The sequence below is a fragment of the Centruroides sculpturatus genome, unplaced genomic scaffold, assembly GCF_000671375.1.
Source record: "Centruroides sculpturatus isolate CEXI.00-Female unplaced genomic scaffold, Cexi_2.0 scaffold211, whole genome shotgun sequence".
Classification (NCBI taxonomy): Eukaryota; Metazoa; Arthropoda; class Arachnida; order Scorpiones; family Buthidae; genus Centruroides; species Centruroides sculpturatus.
The window spans coordinates 495841-512888 of NW_019384472.1; the positions used below are offsets into that span (position 1 = coordinate 495841).

At 29.8% G+C, this 17048-nt stretch overlaps 1 protein-coding gene across 1 annotated transcript in view; it reads left to right on the plus strand.

Annotated features, from left to right (window-relative positions):
* Positions 1-17048, plus strand: part of LOC111621206 (serine/threonine-protein kinase SMG1-like) — a 178427-nt gene that overhangs the window by 63194 nt on the left and 98185 nt on the right. The window contains 7 exon segments of the mRNA XM_023363285.1: positions 309-564; positions 1909-2220; positions 11601-11729; positions 12078-12214; positions 12318-12419; positions 12557-12757; positions 13943-14148. Of these exon segments, the coding sequence (XP_023219053.1) occupies positions 309-564; positions 1909-2220; positions 11601-11729; positions 12078-12214; positions 12318-12419; positions 12557-12757; positions 13943-14148 (1343 nt within the window).

A 17048-nucleotide genomic window follows, 5' to 3' on the forward strand; every position in this document is an offset into this window, starting at 1 on the left:
TATCTCAATATTTATGAATTGTTTATTATGATAAAATAATTTTTTAAATTTTGTTTTTTATATTTATGTAAATAAATGTTTCATACTGTTGCACAGATTATGAAATAAAGATTTCATGTAATGATTGATTTTTAAACAGTTTAATATGCTAATAGTTATAGAAGAAATAAAATTATGTAACTGTTATTATATTATAATTTTAATAAACAGTGGACTTTTAAAGTTTAATTTTAACTATGATTATTGAGATTTACCTGCACTGTAATTTTGTTTTTACATTTGATTAATATACATAAATTTATTTTTGTAGCTAACGAATGTGTATGTCTTCTAATGGATTGTGCACAGAATCACTCAGCTGATGCTCTAGAACAATTAACATCATATATTTCTGTTCTTCAAAAGTATTCAATTGGCGTAATGTCGGAAATTTATATTCTTTCATTTCTACAGTTGTTACTGAATTTTGTGAAGGAACTATATAATTGTCTTCCAATTGAAATAGTAACAAATGTATTTTCATCTGAATTTTTTCAAAGTCTCAGATTCTCTCCAAATTCAAAGGTAAATCATAATTTCTTAAAAATATTTAATTATGTATTAATAAGAAATATATTTTATAAAGTTATTAATTTAATTATTTTGGGACAAGAAAACTATGTAATGAGGAAAAAAATTTCTACTGCAAAATTATTTTTAACTATCATAAAATTATTTGCATATGACAAATTCTTCATTCTTGTTGAATTGCTAAATAGATAAGAATAATTACTAGAATAAATAGACAGGCTTATTTATTTCTTATAAAATCATTTTGTCATTATTTATTAGATTTATTAAAAACATACAAATTTAAGACCTATTTCCATATCTAATTATAATTGTAGAAAGCCAATTTTATTTATTTCTATTTGCTAATCTGAATTTTTTAAATTTAAATTTTACTGAATTCAGTTTTGTTTATTTGATTTCAGCAAAATTTAAATTAAAACAAATTCAGATTATCAAATAGAAATAATTAAATCAATTTTATATTGTTTTTATCAAGTTAACAATAAATTTTATATAATTTTGAATTGTGTTTACTGATAACAAATTAATGAAAGTAAAAAACAAAGTATCATGTACCAGATGAACTGATGGAAGTTTTTTGAAAAAAAAATTAGAAATCATAAACTTAGCAAATTTAATATCTTTAATGGAACAAAAACAATGAAAATCATTGTTAGTTAGGAAAGATGAGAAGAAATACAACCTGTGAATTGATTTGGAAATTATCCAGAACATTTTTTAAGAACTGGACAGTTTTGATAAAGATATAGTAAAATCCAAGAAAAAAAATTTCATGAAACTTAAATATGGATATGTCTTAGCCATTTTTAATGTCTACATTCAATGGTCTTCTGACAACAAGATACCTGTTTATCAGATTCTGCTATTACAGCAGCTTTTTTGAAAAGCTTTTGCTGTTAATATTTCAGTCAAAATCAAAAGTAAATAACAGAATTCTTTTTTTAATGTATGCTGTATTGGACATGTTTGTTTAAAAGTTCTTTAAATACATGTACTAAATTCATACAAATATATTAAAATGTGTAACATATATGTATTTGTTGTAATTCTTTCTGATTTCTTTTATATATGTAAATCTGCTAATCCAATAATCTAAACTTTCCATTTATCTGAACAATACCATACGATAAACACATTGATTTAGTGAGAAAGTATTGTACTGTTATATATGTAAACTTTAAATAATAAAATTTATTGAATGTATTTTATTTAAATGTTCATCAATTTTGAATTTATTTTAAATTAATATAAAATAATAATAATAATAATTATTATTGTAATTTGTTACATTTGTTTCATTAATATTTATAATTATTATTTTTGTTTTATACTTAGATTCAAAATGCATTTTTGAGTTTACAACATGCTATTCTTGGATTGAAGAATGTTCCAGTTCTTGAAGAAGCATATAAATGCATTTTAAGTGATATTAAAATGGCTTGCTCAGTCATTTTAACTGTAGAATGTCAGTTATCTATAGATGATAATGCTCTTATGAAAAATGTTAAGTATTCAGCTAAAGAAGCAGAATTAATTCTTTTATCTAGCCTTTGTTCATTAGCTGAAATTGGAAATGCTAAACATTCTATAATTGGTGTAAGTATATTATTTAAATTGCCTATAAAGTTTAATACTAAACTTTTATTACTAATCATAAAAATATGTTGCAAATTAAAATGATAGAGATAAGACTAACAACTCTGTATAAGTAGTCTGAATACAGAGTTGTTAGTCTTTGTTCTGATAAAAACAAATTAGGAATTAATATGCAGGGGTCGCTCTGGAAAATTTAAAAATATCGTCACCATTTCTCCAATTTTAATTTTTTTTTGTCACTTCAAATTGTTTATCACCACCAGTTTTACTTAAGGCTACCAATTCTTATCAATTTGGCATCTGGAAAGCAAAAGTAACATGTTGAACTGTCATTTACAAGGAGATGGCCAGATGTTCAGGTCTCCAATTCAAATGAAACATGGTGAAAATGTAGTCTTAAACACAAACAGCTCTTTGAATCCAAATAATAGGATCCTCTTTTTGAGCCTTTCCAAAAAATGGGCCCTTGAAAATTTAGTGTTTAGCTTTATAAGTCTTTTGCCTATCTAAGAGTGGTGATAGCCAATTGAATAATTCACTAAGCATTCACTTTGCTATTGTCACTTTTGATATGAAACTTCCAAAAACTTTTAAGTTAAACACTAAATTTTCAGAGGCCCAATTTTTGGAAATGCTCAAAGTGGGTCTCATTATTTGGATATTGAGCTGTTTGTGTTTAGGATGTTTAGGGCTATGTGCTCACCAAGATTTGTTTGAATCAAAGACCCAAACATCTGGCCCTCCCCTTGCTAGCAACAGGAATCATTTTGAATACATTTTTTAATGAATAATTCTGAACAATACATTTGATCACAATGTTTTAACAGTATTTCACAGGTTCTGTCATGTCAAAATTTTTGTTTTAGTCTACTGAAAAAAAGATCAAAGTGAAAAAGCTCATTCCAAAAAATTCCCCAAAATTTCTGTCAGTCGATAAAAAATCCCAATCTGGAAACACTGGGTGGCATTACACAAACTCCTTTTAGTTCTCAATGTCACTTTCTACTTTTCTTCTTGACTTGCCTTGTGATGTCATGAAATCACTAGATGTGTGGTGCACAGGATTCCCATTGTATGAAAGCTTGAGATTTTGCTGTTTTTCCTGAAGTGTGATTTGTGATTTAATTTCACACTGAATGTCGAAACAAGCAGACTAGGATTTTATTGCCAGTATTATATTTTTATTGCCACCTTAATAAAAATATTGCCAAGTGGCAATTTTGGCCCTATGCAGCATGACCTCTGAGTATGCATTTCTGTTCAGTTATATTCTAATATATCAAAAAAATATGAATAAAACAAATTAATTCATTGCAACACAATAAGATAAAAGCAAATGTTTCTCCCATTTAAATTTAGTTTAAAAGTTCAAAATGTATCAAATATTTAAGTTACTGGAAACAAGATTTAATTTTAAAAAGATGAATGGTTGATATACTTCTATAATGATAAAATCCCTAATTTAAAATTATCTTGTTCTTTCAAACACCAGTATAATAAGTCCTATTAATAGAAATACACGGTTATGGTGTTTGAAAGAACAATTTGATTAAATTAGGACATTGATGCAGATTAATTAATTAAAATTATCTTGTTTATAACAATCTTTTTTAACTGTACATCTTTTTAGAGGTATCATTAATCTTAGTGAGGTTGTCTATTATAGACATGTTATTTTTGAAATAGAATGTGTCTGTTTATTGTATCTGCAGTCTTTGATTGACAAATTAATAATGAATTTTAGTGCTAAATAATCATTTATTTTTCAACTTGTAAAATTGGAGAAAAATTCAAATATTAAGGTTATAGAAGTTAAATAAACATAAATTAAGTTTTGTTTCAAGTTTGTGAATAAGAACAGTAAATGCTATTTCTTTCAGTCATGTTTTTAACAATTCAAGGTTGATTTAGCTATATTGTAGCTACAATATAGCTAACACACCACCATAGCATTATTTTTAAGATAAACTAAAACTGATTCAATGCTATTAATTTCGATGTCACATCAGGTATTTTTTTAAGCTCAAGCATTTCTTCTGATAATGATCATTTTCAGTTTGTAAAGTCATTTATAACATAGTTCTATATGACCCAATAAACATTTTATCTATTTCTTTACCAATTATTGCTCATTAGAGATTTGTCAAAACTTGGACTGTCACTGTGTGATTTCACTTATTGACAAAGAATTAATTAACAATTAAAAATTAAAATGGCAAACTGATAAAAAAGGAATATATTGTTGTTTGAATATATATATATTGTTGTTTGAAATATATATATTGTTGTATTCAAACAATCAATATATATATATATACATATANTTCACGGGGTTCATGTGAATTTGAATTAGGGCCTCCATGTAATGTTCATTTCAGATATTTTTCTTCAAGGGACTTTTTAGAGGTATTGTTTTCTTTTTAAAAATTAGTTTGGGGCTCCCTTTTAGTGGGGTCCCCAGGCAATTTTATCCTTTTTTGTCATTTGATAACGCTCATCTGAAAACTCTCATTTAAATTTGTGTTTTATGATATATTTTATGTAATAATTTAGACAGAAATTAATATACGTTGTTTTGTTAATTAATCTCAGAAAATTGTTAGTAAATATATATATATATATATAGTGGTATTAATAATATGCTTATCAGTTAATTAGTATAACAAAATATTTTCAACATATGCAATTTAGGAAACCCTGTTGCAAATTTTTTATATAGTTTTTCCTGAAAAATGTTAAGTATTTAGTTAAAGAAGCAGAATTAATTTTTTGTTTTTTCATTACACTTATTTTATAATTTTGTTTGCAATGAACTGCTAATAAAGTAAATTGAACTGTGAATTGAATCAATTCTATACATGTCAGATATTCAACATGATTTCAGTAATGCAAGGCATATAATGATATGGGTTATGAAAAGATATTCTTAATTTATTTTAACAATTTTTAAAATCTGTGGGTTATATGCCATTTCAAGTTATTTATATGAAAATATGAATTTTTACTTAAATGTAATGTATAAGTTAAATATGATATGATGATAATCTTACAAAATTTTACTATTGGATTCAAACTTCATACAANTTTGAATTCCATGGAATTAATGTTTGGAAGTGATCAAACTTAAAATGAAGCACGCTGAACATGCAGCTCTCACTAAATATATTGTGAAGTATTTTGAAGAGGTATCCAGCAGGGGCAAATGCAAAATGATCCAGCACTTTATTAGAGTTGGCAAGCTGTTTAATTGTACACAAGGTTTTGTAGATATGAAGAATGTGAAGATGGAAGTTTCAAGCTGTTACCTGGTTGAACACGTAACATTACTACTGACAAAATGAAGGGCAAGGTCAGTAGACCTTTCAAATTGAAATCCAACACTTCATCAACTGCTGCAGCTGCAAAAGTAAATCTGCTTTGATCAATTCTAGTTGCCATTAAACTTGGTATACTGGGCATAAAAGGATAGGTTAAAACCACAGTTCCAAGTACTCAGAATTGGGAACTTCGTGCAGAAAATGCATACAAACAAATCCTGAAAAAATCTGAGGGAAAAGTCATTCATGTTGATGATGAAACCTACCTCAAGACTCATCCAGCATTTCAGAACACCATTTCTACCATGCCCAGGATGTACTGATGTCCTGGAAGACTTCAAATTTAAGGGTGAAAAAAATTCCCAAAGAAATGGGTTGTGTGGCAATATCTGGACAATTTTGGAACCTTTTATTTCGAGATTATAATGGCTATGGTTTATATTGAGGAGTGTTTGAAGAAGCATTTGATCTTTCATAGATAAGCATTATGGATATAAAGTGCTCTTCTGGTGAGATCTTGCTCTAGCTCACTATACCACTTCAATGTTCAGTTACTTTTTCAGTCTCTGGCATTACATTCATTGAGCACACTGAGAATGCTCCTCACATTCCCTGGTCTTTATGTATCGAGATTTTAGGTGATTAATACACAGATGTATTTCTGTTGAAAGTCCAGCCAAAATCTCTTTATGGATTCAAGTATGTATGTAACTGACTCAGCAAAGAAATAGCAGAAGAATCAGGCAATGTGCTGGTGAGGATAAGTAGGTCTTTGTTGGAGAATATCAGCAGGGAAGGCATGTTTCATGTTTTCTGTAATTTAGCCATCAGAAATTGTAGAACATATTTGGCATTGCATTATCATAGTTTGTATTTTGTTTCCTTGTATTGCAGGTTGTTTTATTTCAAACATTAATTTACTTCCTAACCACCACTTATTTGGATGAAACTTTAGGTATGTAAAGATTTGATTGCTATTAGATACTATGTTAATTACTATAATCTACAGTGTTAGAAGTTAAATAATGTAAAATTGAGAATTGACAATGAAAATAATTTTTATATTGTACAGTACATAATACAGCATACTTGAGGAGTGGCCAAACCTTGTCACAATAGGAGCCATATACCATGTATCAAAAATATATGAGAGCTACATTTTATATTGAAATGATATTTTTATATAACCTATATACTGTGTATATGAGGTCTGATCAAAAAATATCAGGAAAAACACCTATGTATCTATTAGATTCAAACACTAGTTTCCTTCAAAATTGGTGCCTTCTGAGTTTTCACACTTCTCCCAGCAATGCTTCCACTGTTGGAAGCAATGCTGGGAGAAGTGTGAGTCAATTAAGTCATTTATTAGAATTTCCTTCATGTGCTATGTTGCATTAGTCATGATCTCTGCATTATGAAATCTCTCCCTTAAGTTGTATTTTGAATTTGGGAAAGAATCAAAAGTCAGCTGGAGCCTTATCTGGAGAGTAAGAAGACTGCTGAACCTGTACAATACCATATTTTGCAAGGAATGTCTGGATGAGATATGATCTGTGATCTGGAGCATTGTTGTGATGAATGAACCAGTCACCAGACTGCCAGAATTGCACCTAATAGCATCTCATAGATAATATAAACCAGTCAGGTAGTACTCCTTTGTCATAGTTTGTCCATGCAAAGTAATGATGAATTATTCCCTAGTAGTTGAAAAAAAAAGGCCAACATAATCTTTGCATTGCTGATGATTGCCATGCCTTCTTTTGCTGAAGAGACCATGGCATTTTCCAGTGAGATGATTGTGGTTTTGTCTCAGGGTTATATTTGTTGACCCAGATCTCATCTCTGATTATAATATTTATAAAATGAGGATCTGTCATGTTCTGCCATTTTCATTTAATCTAATGCAACAATTTCAGTATTAAACATGTAACTACAGGGATGCACAACCTTTTTTGAAAAAGGGCCAAATTAAGATTAAGTTTATTGACTGGGGGCCGGACCTCCAAGTGATTAATGCGATGTCTGATGCAATTTGCGAGATTCTTTGTTGTATCGTCATGTGGTTAAGACTGATTGTTTGAAAACACTGTCTTCTCAGGACACATCTCACTTGCGATGATAAGACACTTTTTTATCATATCGCCATCTGTGAAAGGTTTCCCATTCTTGGCTATTAAAGCAGATATTTCTAGGCTGGCTTCAACAGCCGCATCCAATTCTCCAGATTGTTTCTTGAACACATTTTGTTGGCTGATTAGTGATCGTCGTAACGATTCGATTTTCCGTTTGCGTTCCGTACCTTGCAGAAGGAAATCCTTGTGTTGGCTTTCATGATGTCGCTTCAGGTTGAATTCTTTTGGCACTGCTATTGTTCCATTGCACAAAAGGCAAATAATGCTGTTGTTCTGTTGCACAAAACAGTACTTGTTAGTCCACACTTCCACTTCTTGAAACTGATGATTCTCGCGATTGACCTTGCGTTTAATGCCCGGCGCCATACTGTTCACTCTGCAAAACAATGTCTCATTGTGCCGAAAATTCTGAGGCCCGCAACAAATCATGTTTGAGATAAGGCAAGCTAGACTACCACGTGCTTTGTTCTGTATCCACTCTGACCAAAGACTAAAGAGGCGGGGACAGAAGACTATTACGCACACGTGGCCAGGCAGGTCTTAATTCGTTCGACCCCTGTCCGGGCGTCTCCACCATTTCTCAGAATTTGTGAGTCAGATCGTCAACATGCCAGGTGCAGGACACTAATCCATCATAAATGTGGTTACCATTCTTACCTAAATTATATTTATGGCCCGTCAGTTTTACCCCCGTGTTCAGAAATGAATCAAAAGTGATTAACACAGTGCAGTGGAAAATCTGAATATTTTAAATATAATTATTAAAATTGCGATATCTCGTTTCAAATTGGCGCTAGAATCAATCTGTTTTTTTTTTTTTTTTTGTCCTAAATATATCACAGTTTACGACTGTTAAATTTCAAATAAAATAAAAATTAAAAATAATAATTTAATTTTAAATTTACGAAAAAAAGAATGTAAAAATAAAAGTAAATAAAAAGTTCCAATTAATTTACTACTTAAATAACCTAAATATATCTGTTTTCTTTCAAACAAAAAAAACCGCAGCTTTCTAGCTACACGGAATCATTTTACAACCCTCTTTGTTGACAAGTTTATGGCTTGACGCGGTTTGTAATAATTATTAAATCCAAAATATTTTAATGCAAATGGCTTCCTTTTAGTCGTAATGACTCTATTCCAACTACAGTATTAATTTTCTTGGTCCAACTTAATAATAATAAATTTGATGTGAAAAATTTTTTTTCTATTCTTTGTCTATGGAGAGATATTGTTGTAAATTATTGGTTTTATAGCTTTTTGTACATTCCTTTTTGAACTCTGGTTAGTTTTTTTCTAGTTTGAATGACATTAGGTTGACGAATAAGCGTCTTTTCAGAAAAGATTGATTCAAATTCGACTATACCAATCAGAATCTAGAATGTAAACAAATGCTAAAAAATCGTTATTTTCATGGTTTTTCAGCGCTATTTTCACTTATTTTTGTTATTTGACGCTATTTAGACGAATAGGCAAGTTTTCCGAAGCATAAAATTGAAGATTTCCCGCCAAAATAGAAACTTCCCGATAACATCGGAAATGACGTTCTAACATCATTTTAAAATATTCGATATCTAAAGCAGAAAGTGTTAGCTAAAAATAGACTTATTTATAGAACAATCCCCCATTTCTCACCTCAGGGAAAGTCATAAAACAGTTGGGTGCTAATGACTTTGTGAAAGGGAAAAAGTTCTACACTTAGAAACTTCGAAAGAAGGGATTTGGCCTGTACCGTCCGTGGGCCGCATAAACATTGATAGGGGGCCGTGTGTGGCCCGCGGGCCGCAGGTTGTGCACCCCTGTATTACAACTACTTGACAGTGACTGCAGGTAGGACAGGCTCACCAAAATTCACACATGGAGTAGGGTCCAAAATTACATGATGACATAGTCTCTTCTCTAGCTTGCAAATATTTACAAAGAAAAAATAATAAAGTTGGATACTTTTTGATTAGATCTTGTATATATTAGGGGTAGGGGTTTGATGTACAGAGGTTGCAATAATAGTCTAGAAGAGTTGCATGGGGTTTGCAAATTGCAGTTTGGCCACCATGGATATATCTTTAAATAAGCTGATATATTAATGAATTTATTGTTAAAATGAATCAGAAACTAATTAGTTTTCACTTAACTATATTGTTTTTCCTTAATATGATTATATTATGTTATATCATAATATAAATTATATCACTTACTTATGTATCATTAATTGCTATTAGGTCAAATAATTAAAAGTTGCAAAATTTCTTTTGTATTCTAGTCATTGGTGACTTTCAAAGCCATCAACAATGAGTCATATTTAGTTAATTTAATTTCTAGATTTCCAGGCTGATTTTTTTTCAATATTAGTTTTTTTATTTTTAAGTTAGTTAGAGGTGACCAAGTTGCCATCATCTAACAATTTTAATAAGTAGAATTGATTTTAAATTAATTATTAATAACAGATGGGCAATAAGTTTTTAAAGTGTCTTGTTTATTATTTCAAATTTAACAAGATTTTTAAAAATTAGTATCGTTTGTTGTTGCTGTTATAATTAATATTATTATTTTTTCAAATATATATACAGTGGGTGATCGGTTAATGAACATAATCCTTCCAAGACTTTGTTCGCTATCCGAATTGTTCATTAACCATTATCGATTTACCATAGGTTTTTATGGGAATTTGATTAATTCATTCTGGAGACCCCAAAAAATAAAAAATATATACTTTCTTACTACATTTATTTATATGTAATAATAAAAATACATATATACACAGTCTTGCATTTTTATTAGTCATGTTTTTTCCATTTGTGGGGGTTAAAGAATCTGTCTAATGTTGATTGCTTTTCTCTCTTCTTCAGGATTTTTTCGAAGTAGTTAATAGCATTGTAATTGTAGAGATCCCTAAGCCTATTAACCTCAATCTGGTTTGGATGCCATTCTAAGACCGTTGTTCTGACATCCTCCCACTTCTTCAAAAGATCTTTAATAGCAGATATCAGCATTAATCCTCTTTTTCAAAAGAAAACATATGTCGTCGAGTTACTTGGTGTTCTTCATTCAAGTGTTCTTGGCGTTCTTCTGTCGTTAAATCAGTTTCAGGCTCCATTATGAGCTCTTCAATGCTCTTTATTTTTCAGATGTGATTTTTGTTACTCCTTTAGCTGCTTGAGTCTTATTGATTATACTGTATGTCTCTTGGATAAGATTGAACTGCAGCCTACTGTAGACCTGTTTAAGCCATACTGCCCAGCAACATCAGACATCTTCCCACTCTCTACCTTTGCTATTATACTCTCACCTTTCGAAAATGAAAACCAACATAAAACTTAACAAGTGCCCGCCCGACAGTCTTGCGAATACTATAAAAAATTCTTTCTGTCAGAAAAATAAGAAGCTGGAAATACAAGGGAGAGTTTCAAAGTTCAGAAGAATACTATCTAATCAATTTAAACTGGGTTGAGAGTCAATGTTAACGTCTCTCATACTCATAAAGTTTCGAATTGTTGCCTAAAGCAAGGGAAGACCAATCGGTATTCATCATTTTACATCGCTTTTTCTTGTGTTTGTTCTGTGAGGTGTTCATTGTCCGAACATAAAAAATTTTTCGTGAAAGTGTTCGTTATCTGATTTGTTTGTTAACTGAACTGTTTGTTAACCGATCACCCACTGTATATATATAGGAATATGTCACATAGTTTGATTTTACTTAGCATGGGCATATTATAAACCAGAGAATTTGGTTAACGTACGATGATTCACTATAATGTGGTCATTTGCTATTCTGTTATGTAAAAGAGAATTTATAACTACAGTTCTTAATGATAAACTTGCATATTTTTTTTGAAAAGTGCAAGGAAATTTGTACTTGAACACAAGTTAGATTGAGAAAATGGCTAACAGCACTGTCCAGTTGTTTACCCCTCATTACATACATGTTACATTTTGTGCTGCAAATTTCAGACTATTATGTACAAAAACTTCAAATTTGCAGCACAAAAAGGTCCTCATTGTCATAATTTTGGATAATGATCCAAATAAAAATTATACAGCTTTGACACAAAAGAGCATTCAAAAATGCAATTTGGTGCTACCGGAAGCTTCATGCAGAAAACAAGAGAAGGCAAGTCCAAACAACATTGGATAATTTTTATTTTTAATTGTAAAATAAAGTAAAAAATGTTTAATAGCAATTTTTTTTATTTCATCCTGTTGTGATGTATTTTATGATCTTTTATTAAGTCAGTTTAAATTTTTCAAGTTAAAAAAAAAAAATTCCTTTTAAAATGAGTTGTTATTTTCTTGTTAAATGTATGTTCTGATTAGTGCAGATTCAATTAATGTAATAATCTTTTGGAATGCATTAACTGAAACTAAGTGGGATATTCCTGCTTAATGCAGTTATGTAATTATTTAAGTTTCATTTTATCTGTGAAAAAAATGCTTGTTTGATTTCTAATTGTTTCAATAGACATATACTTTAAAATACATATATCTAATTTTTATAGCATATACCACTGATCCATTATTAACTAAAGCATGCTGTGGAGTTCTGCAAACATTAGTAAAAGGTTCTGCATCATCATTGCCCGAAAACATATTGAAAAGGTAAAATTTTGAGAATTTATTTTACTACTGAATATATTTTTATTTTAAAATTCATATTTTTAGGAATATTGTTTAATTAATATATGGTTTTTGAATTATGTAGATGCTATGAAGTCTGTGTTCTTAAATTAAGTGACAGTAATGTAGATGTGCAAGAAGAATTTAGTAATTTTTTTATGTATTTGCCATTACATATAATTACTAGGTAAGATTTGTATATAATTTTACAATAGTTTATCTGATACTATATTTGTATGGCTTTGATAGTAGAAAGCAGTTGATATTTTAAAAATGGGGATATTATGAAATTGTTTATTAATTTTTGTAATTATTTTTTTTTAGTGGATTCCCATTTTCAGTTGGAAGACTTGGATTAGGTTAGGCTGTAAAACTTGATCAAACACAACTGGATCATAGTGAAATAACAATATCTGATATTTGGTTAGTTCGTCGTGGTCATATGAATCGATCTCCACTTAGTACTTTTCATTCTTATAATTTTAAGACTGTTATGACTTACATTCTTCAAGGAATTGAACCAGAGTAAGTACATAATAAGTAAAATTTTTATATGAAATTTTAAACAAATATTTTTTATTGTTTTTTCTCTGTTATAATAGTTTCATTAACTGAAAAGGTCATTATGTATTGTTATTTTTCATAATTATATTAAATGAGAATAGGTTGATTTATATTATGGTTATATTTTTAAATCATGTTATAAAGGTAAGATTATGAACTTTTATAACCACTTAAAAGGAGTTTTTTGGACAAATAAGCTGAAATGTTCCTTTGAATCTGACAATCACCGGAATTCAAGAATTACTCAGAAAACTATTTTATTCTCAGATGTTTTATTTAAATGCTTTTACATTGGCAAGAACTCTGATCCAAAATGCATCTGAGAATAAAATGGTTTTCTGAGTAATTCTTGTACTTGGATGAATGTCAGATTCGAAGGACATAACATTTTAGCTTATTTGTCCAAAAAACTTCTTTTAAGTGGTTATAAAAGCAAATGACTATATTGGGCAAATATTGCTAGTTTTAGCTTTGTGTTGAGATTATATATGGGGTAAAATTGATGTTAGACTGGTTAAAGAGAAGTTTCAGTAGTATTTTCTGTTTTGGAGAAAGAACTTATACTTTCTTCAATACATGTTGGACAAAGTATAGTAGATCGTCGTTTATCCGAATCAGTTGAGGACTGGGGTTGTTTGGAAAATCGATATTTCAGATAACCGCTTATGTACGAAAAAATGTTAATCTAGCCCATGTTGAAATTTTTCTCCATTGCGTGTCGCTTTGCGTTGAATTTTCGTTGATGTTAAGCCTAATGAAGACTATTGTATCATTAAAAATTATTTTTTTATTTTGTACAAACAAGATAAATATATTGAAAAATATAAAAACAATAAAAAATTATACTTCAGAAGTTAATTTAATATCAAAAACGTAAAATATTTGAGTAGCCCAAGACGTAGCCAAAGATTGCAGCACCACAGCACTGGCGAAAATTTAAATTTGCCGACTGGAATTCTTTTGGATGATTGACTTTCGGATAAACGACGCTCTACTGTATAAAATTATTTGGAGAGATTTATGAGTAGAATGCTTTTACTATACTCTTGAGAAGAAAACAAATGTGAATTAACTGTATAAATCATTTTTATTTATATAAAATGTTTAACTCTCATAATTTTTTTAATAATTTGTATGTTTTAACAGAGATAAGAACTGGCTTTATAGATTGTTTTATACAAGTCAACATATTGATAAACAGTCTAAACTTAGTGGAATGTTGATGACTTTGATGGTGAGCAACAATTCTTTGTTGTGGTTTTGGACAACTTGGGAAGTAGCACAACTTTGTGTGTTAAATAAATTGAGAACACCTCTTGGAAAACCACAAGAAACATTCACAACAATTGAAGGTTAGTGACTACTTACATTTTGATATAAGAAAGCTGAAATTATTTAAATGAAGTTTTTTAAAACAACTTATTAGCTTTTTATTATGTTTAGTTGAAAACTATATCATCAAATATAATGATTGCTGATACTTTAAGTGGTAGTCAGGAAGTAAATTAATGTAATTTGGTTTCAAAATTCTGTGTGCTGCAGAAAGTGTCACTGCGCCAAATATAACATGTGCGTATGCTGACATATTCTATATTTGAATTCCATGGAATTAATGTTTGGAAGTGATCAAACTTAAAATGAAGCACGCTGAACATGCAGCTCTCACTAAATATATTGTGAAGTATTTTGAAGAGGTATCCAGCAGGGGCAAATGCAAAATGATCCAGCACTTTATTAGAGTTGGCAAGCTGTTTAATTGTACACAAGGTTTTGTAGATATGAAGAATGTGAAGATGGAAGTTTCAAGCTGTTACCTGGTTGAACACGTAACATTACTACTGACAAAATGAAGGGCAAGGTCAGTAGACCTTTCAAATTGAAATCCAACACTTCATCAACTGCTGCAGCTGCAAAAGTAAATCTGCTTTGATCAATTCTAGTTGCCATTAAACTTGGTATACTGGGCATAAAAGGATAGGTTAAAACCACAGTTCCAAGTACTCAGAATTGGGAACTTCGTGCAGAAAATGCATACAAACAAATCCTGAAAAAATCTGAGGGAAAAGTCATTCATGTTGATGATGAAACCTACCTCAAGACTCATCCAGCATTTCAGAACACCATTTCTACCATGCCCAGGATGTACTGATGTCCTGGAAGACTTCAAATTTAAGGGTGAAAAAAATTCCCAAAGAAATGGGTTGTGTGGCAATATCTGGACAATTTTGGAACCTTTTATTTCGAGATTATAATGGCTATGGTTTATATTGAGGAGTGTTTGAAGAAGCATTTGATCTTTCATAGATAAGCATTATGGATATAAAGTGCTCTTCTGGTGAGATCTTGCTCTAGCTCACTATACCACTTCAATGTTCAGTTACTTTTTCAGTCTCTGGCATTACATTCATTGAGCACACTGAGAATGCTCCTCACATTCCCTGGTCTTTATGTATCGAGATTTTAGGTGATTAATACACAGATGTATTTCTGTTGAAAGTCCAGCCAAAATCTCTTTATGGATTCAAGTATGTATGTAACTGACTCAGCAAAGAAATAGCAGAAGAATCAGGCAATGTGCTGGTGAGGATAAGTAGGTCTTTGTTGGAGAATATCAGCAGGGAAGGCATGTTTCATGTTTTCTGTAATTTAGCCATCAGAAATTGTAGAACATATTTGGCATTGCATTATCATAGTTTGTATTTTGTTTCCTTGTATTGCAGGTTGTTTTATTTCAAACATTAATTTACTTCCTAACCACCACTTATTTGGATGAAACTTTAGGTATGTAAAGATTTGATTGCTATTAGATACTATGTTAATTACTATAATCTACAGTGTTAGAAGTTAAATAATGTAAAATTGAGAATTGACAATGAAAATAATTTTTATATTTGTAAATTGAAACATTAGCGAGGTTGAGGCCGAAGTTTTAAGTGCAAAAACATGTATGTTGGACGTTCAGCACCGCTTTTCTGTAAGCCTAGAAGTTTGACAATTGTGTTTGGATAGTCAGTGGAATCATGCTTGACATTCTAAATACCATTGTCAAACTTCTAGGCTTACAGGAAAGCGGTGCTGAATGTCTGATGTACATGTTTTTGCATTTAAAACTTCGGCTTCAACCTCACTATTAAAAATTAAGTTTCTGTGTATATATTGTCTGCTTGGACTTTGTTTATTAATAGGACTCATTATACTGGTGAAGTTTCAGATTAGCAAAGAGGAAATTTTAGTCAAAAGGCAAAACGAAATATCTTTATTTTCATCTGTACACTTTTTTGTTTTGAGTTTGAAGGCCCTCTTCAACAGGTTTACATTCTATAACAATTATATAAAAACTTTTTAAAACCAATAATATTATGGCAGTAGTATTTAAGATAAAATTACTTAAATTTACTTTATTGTTCAATATTAAAACAATAACAATATTGACATAAGGTATCCAAAAATAGAGTGTAACATGTCTATCTTAACATTCTTTAAATAATACCAGTATGAAATTATAACTTTTTTTGCAAAAAACTTACAGTATTTTTAACATTTAAGTAATTTATATCTGTACTCACTGAGCTTGATTATTTATTCTTTTGGTTCAATGTTTTTCCATATTCTTTATACTTTTTCTATTATCTTTCCACTGTCACTTGTACTTTAAATACTTTACTACCCATTATACCTATATAAATGATGATAAACAAATTCAAATACACAATATTTACACAGAAATGTAAAAATTAAAGACAAAAAGATAAAAAAAGAATTAAAAATTAAAATTTATCAAATTGGTTCAACAGATAAAATTCTTACTTAACAACTGTCAGTTGATATTTAAATTTCTTATTTGAAGTACTGTTTTGTGGAATGTGGTAGGAATTTTAATTTTGTTGAAGAGTAAATCTTATAGAACAAATTAAAATATTATTATTGTCGTCGTGTACAACAATATAACATTCCCACAAAACAATAAAATCACTGTCATAGAAATAACATCAGATATAAAGAGTTGTTACTCATAGATTCAATAATTCTATAAGTACACTAATAATACAGAAATTTACATATAGCATATAGATTACAGGAAGACATTTGACAGCATCCCGTATTCATGGTTATCGCATACACTATGCAAAATACATCCAACACCATTACATTTATAGAAAACAAAGCAGCACTTGAGAACAACACTAACCACAAGCTTCATGACAGATACATCAAATCAAATCAAATAGCATTTTTTTTTTAGCATGTCCTG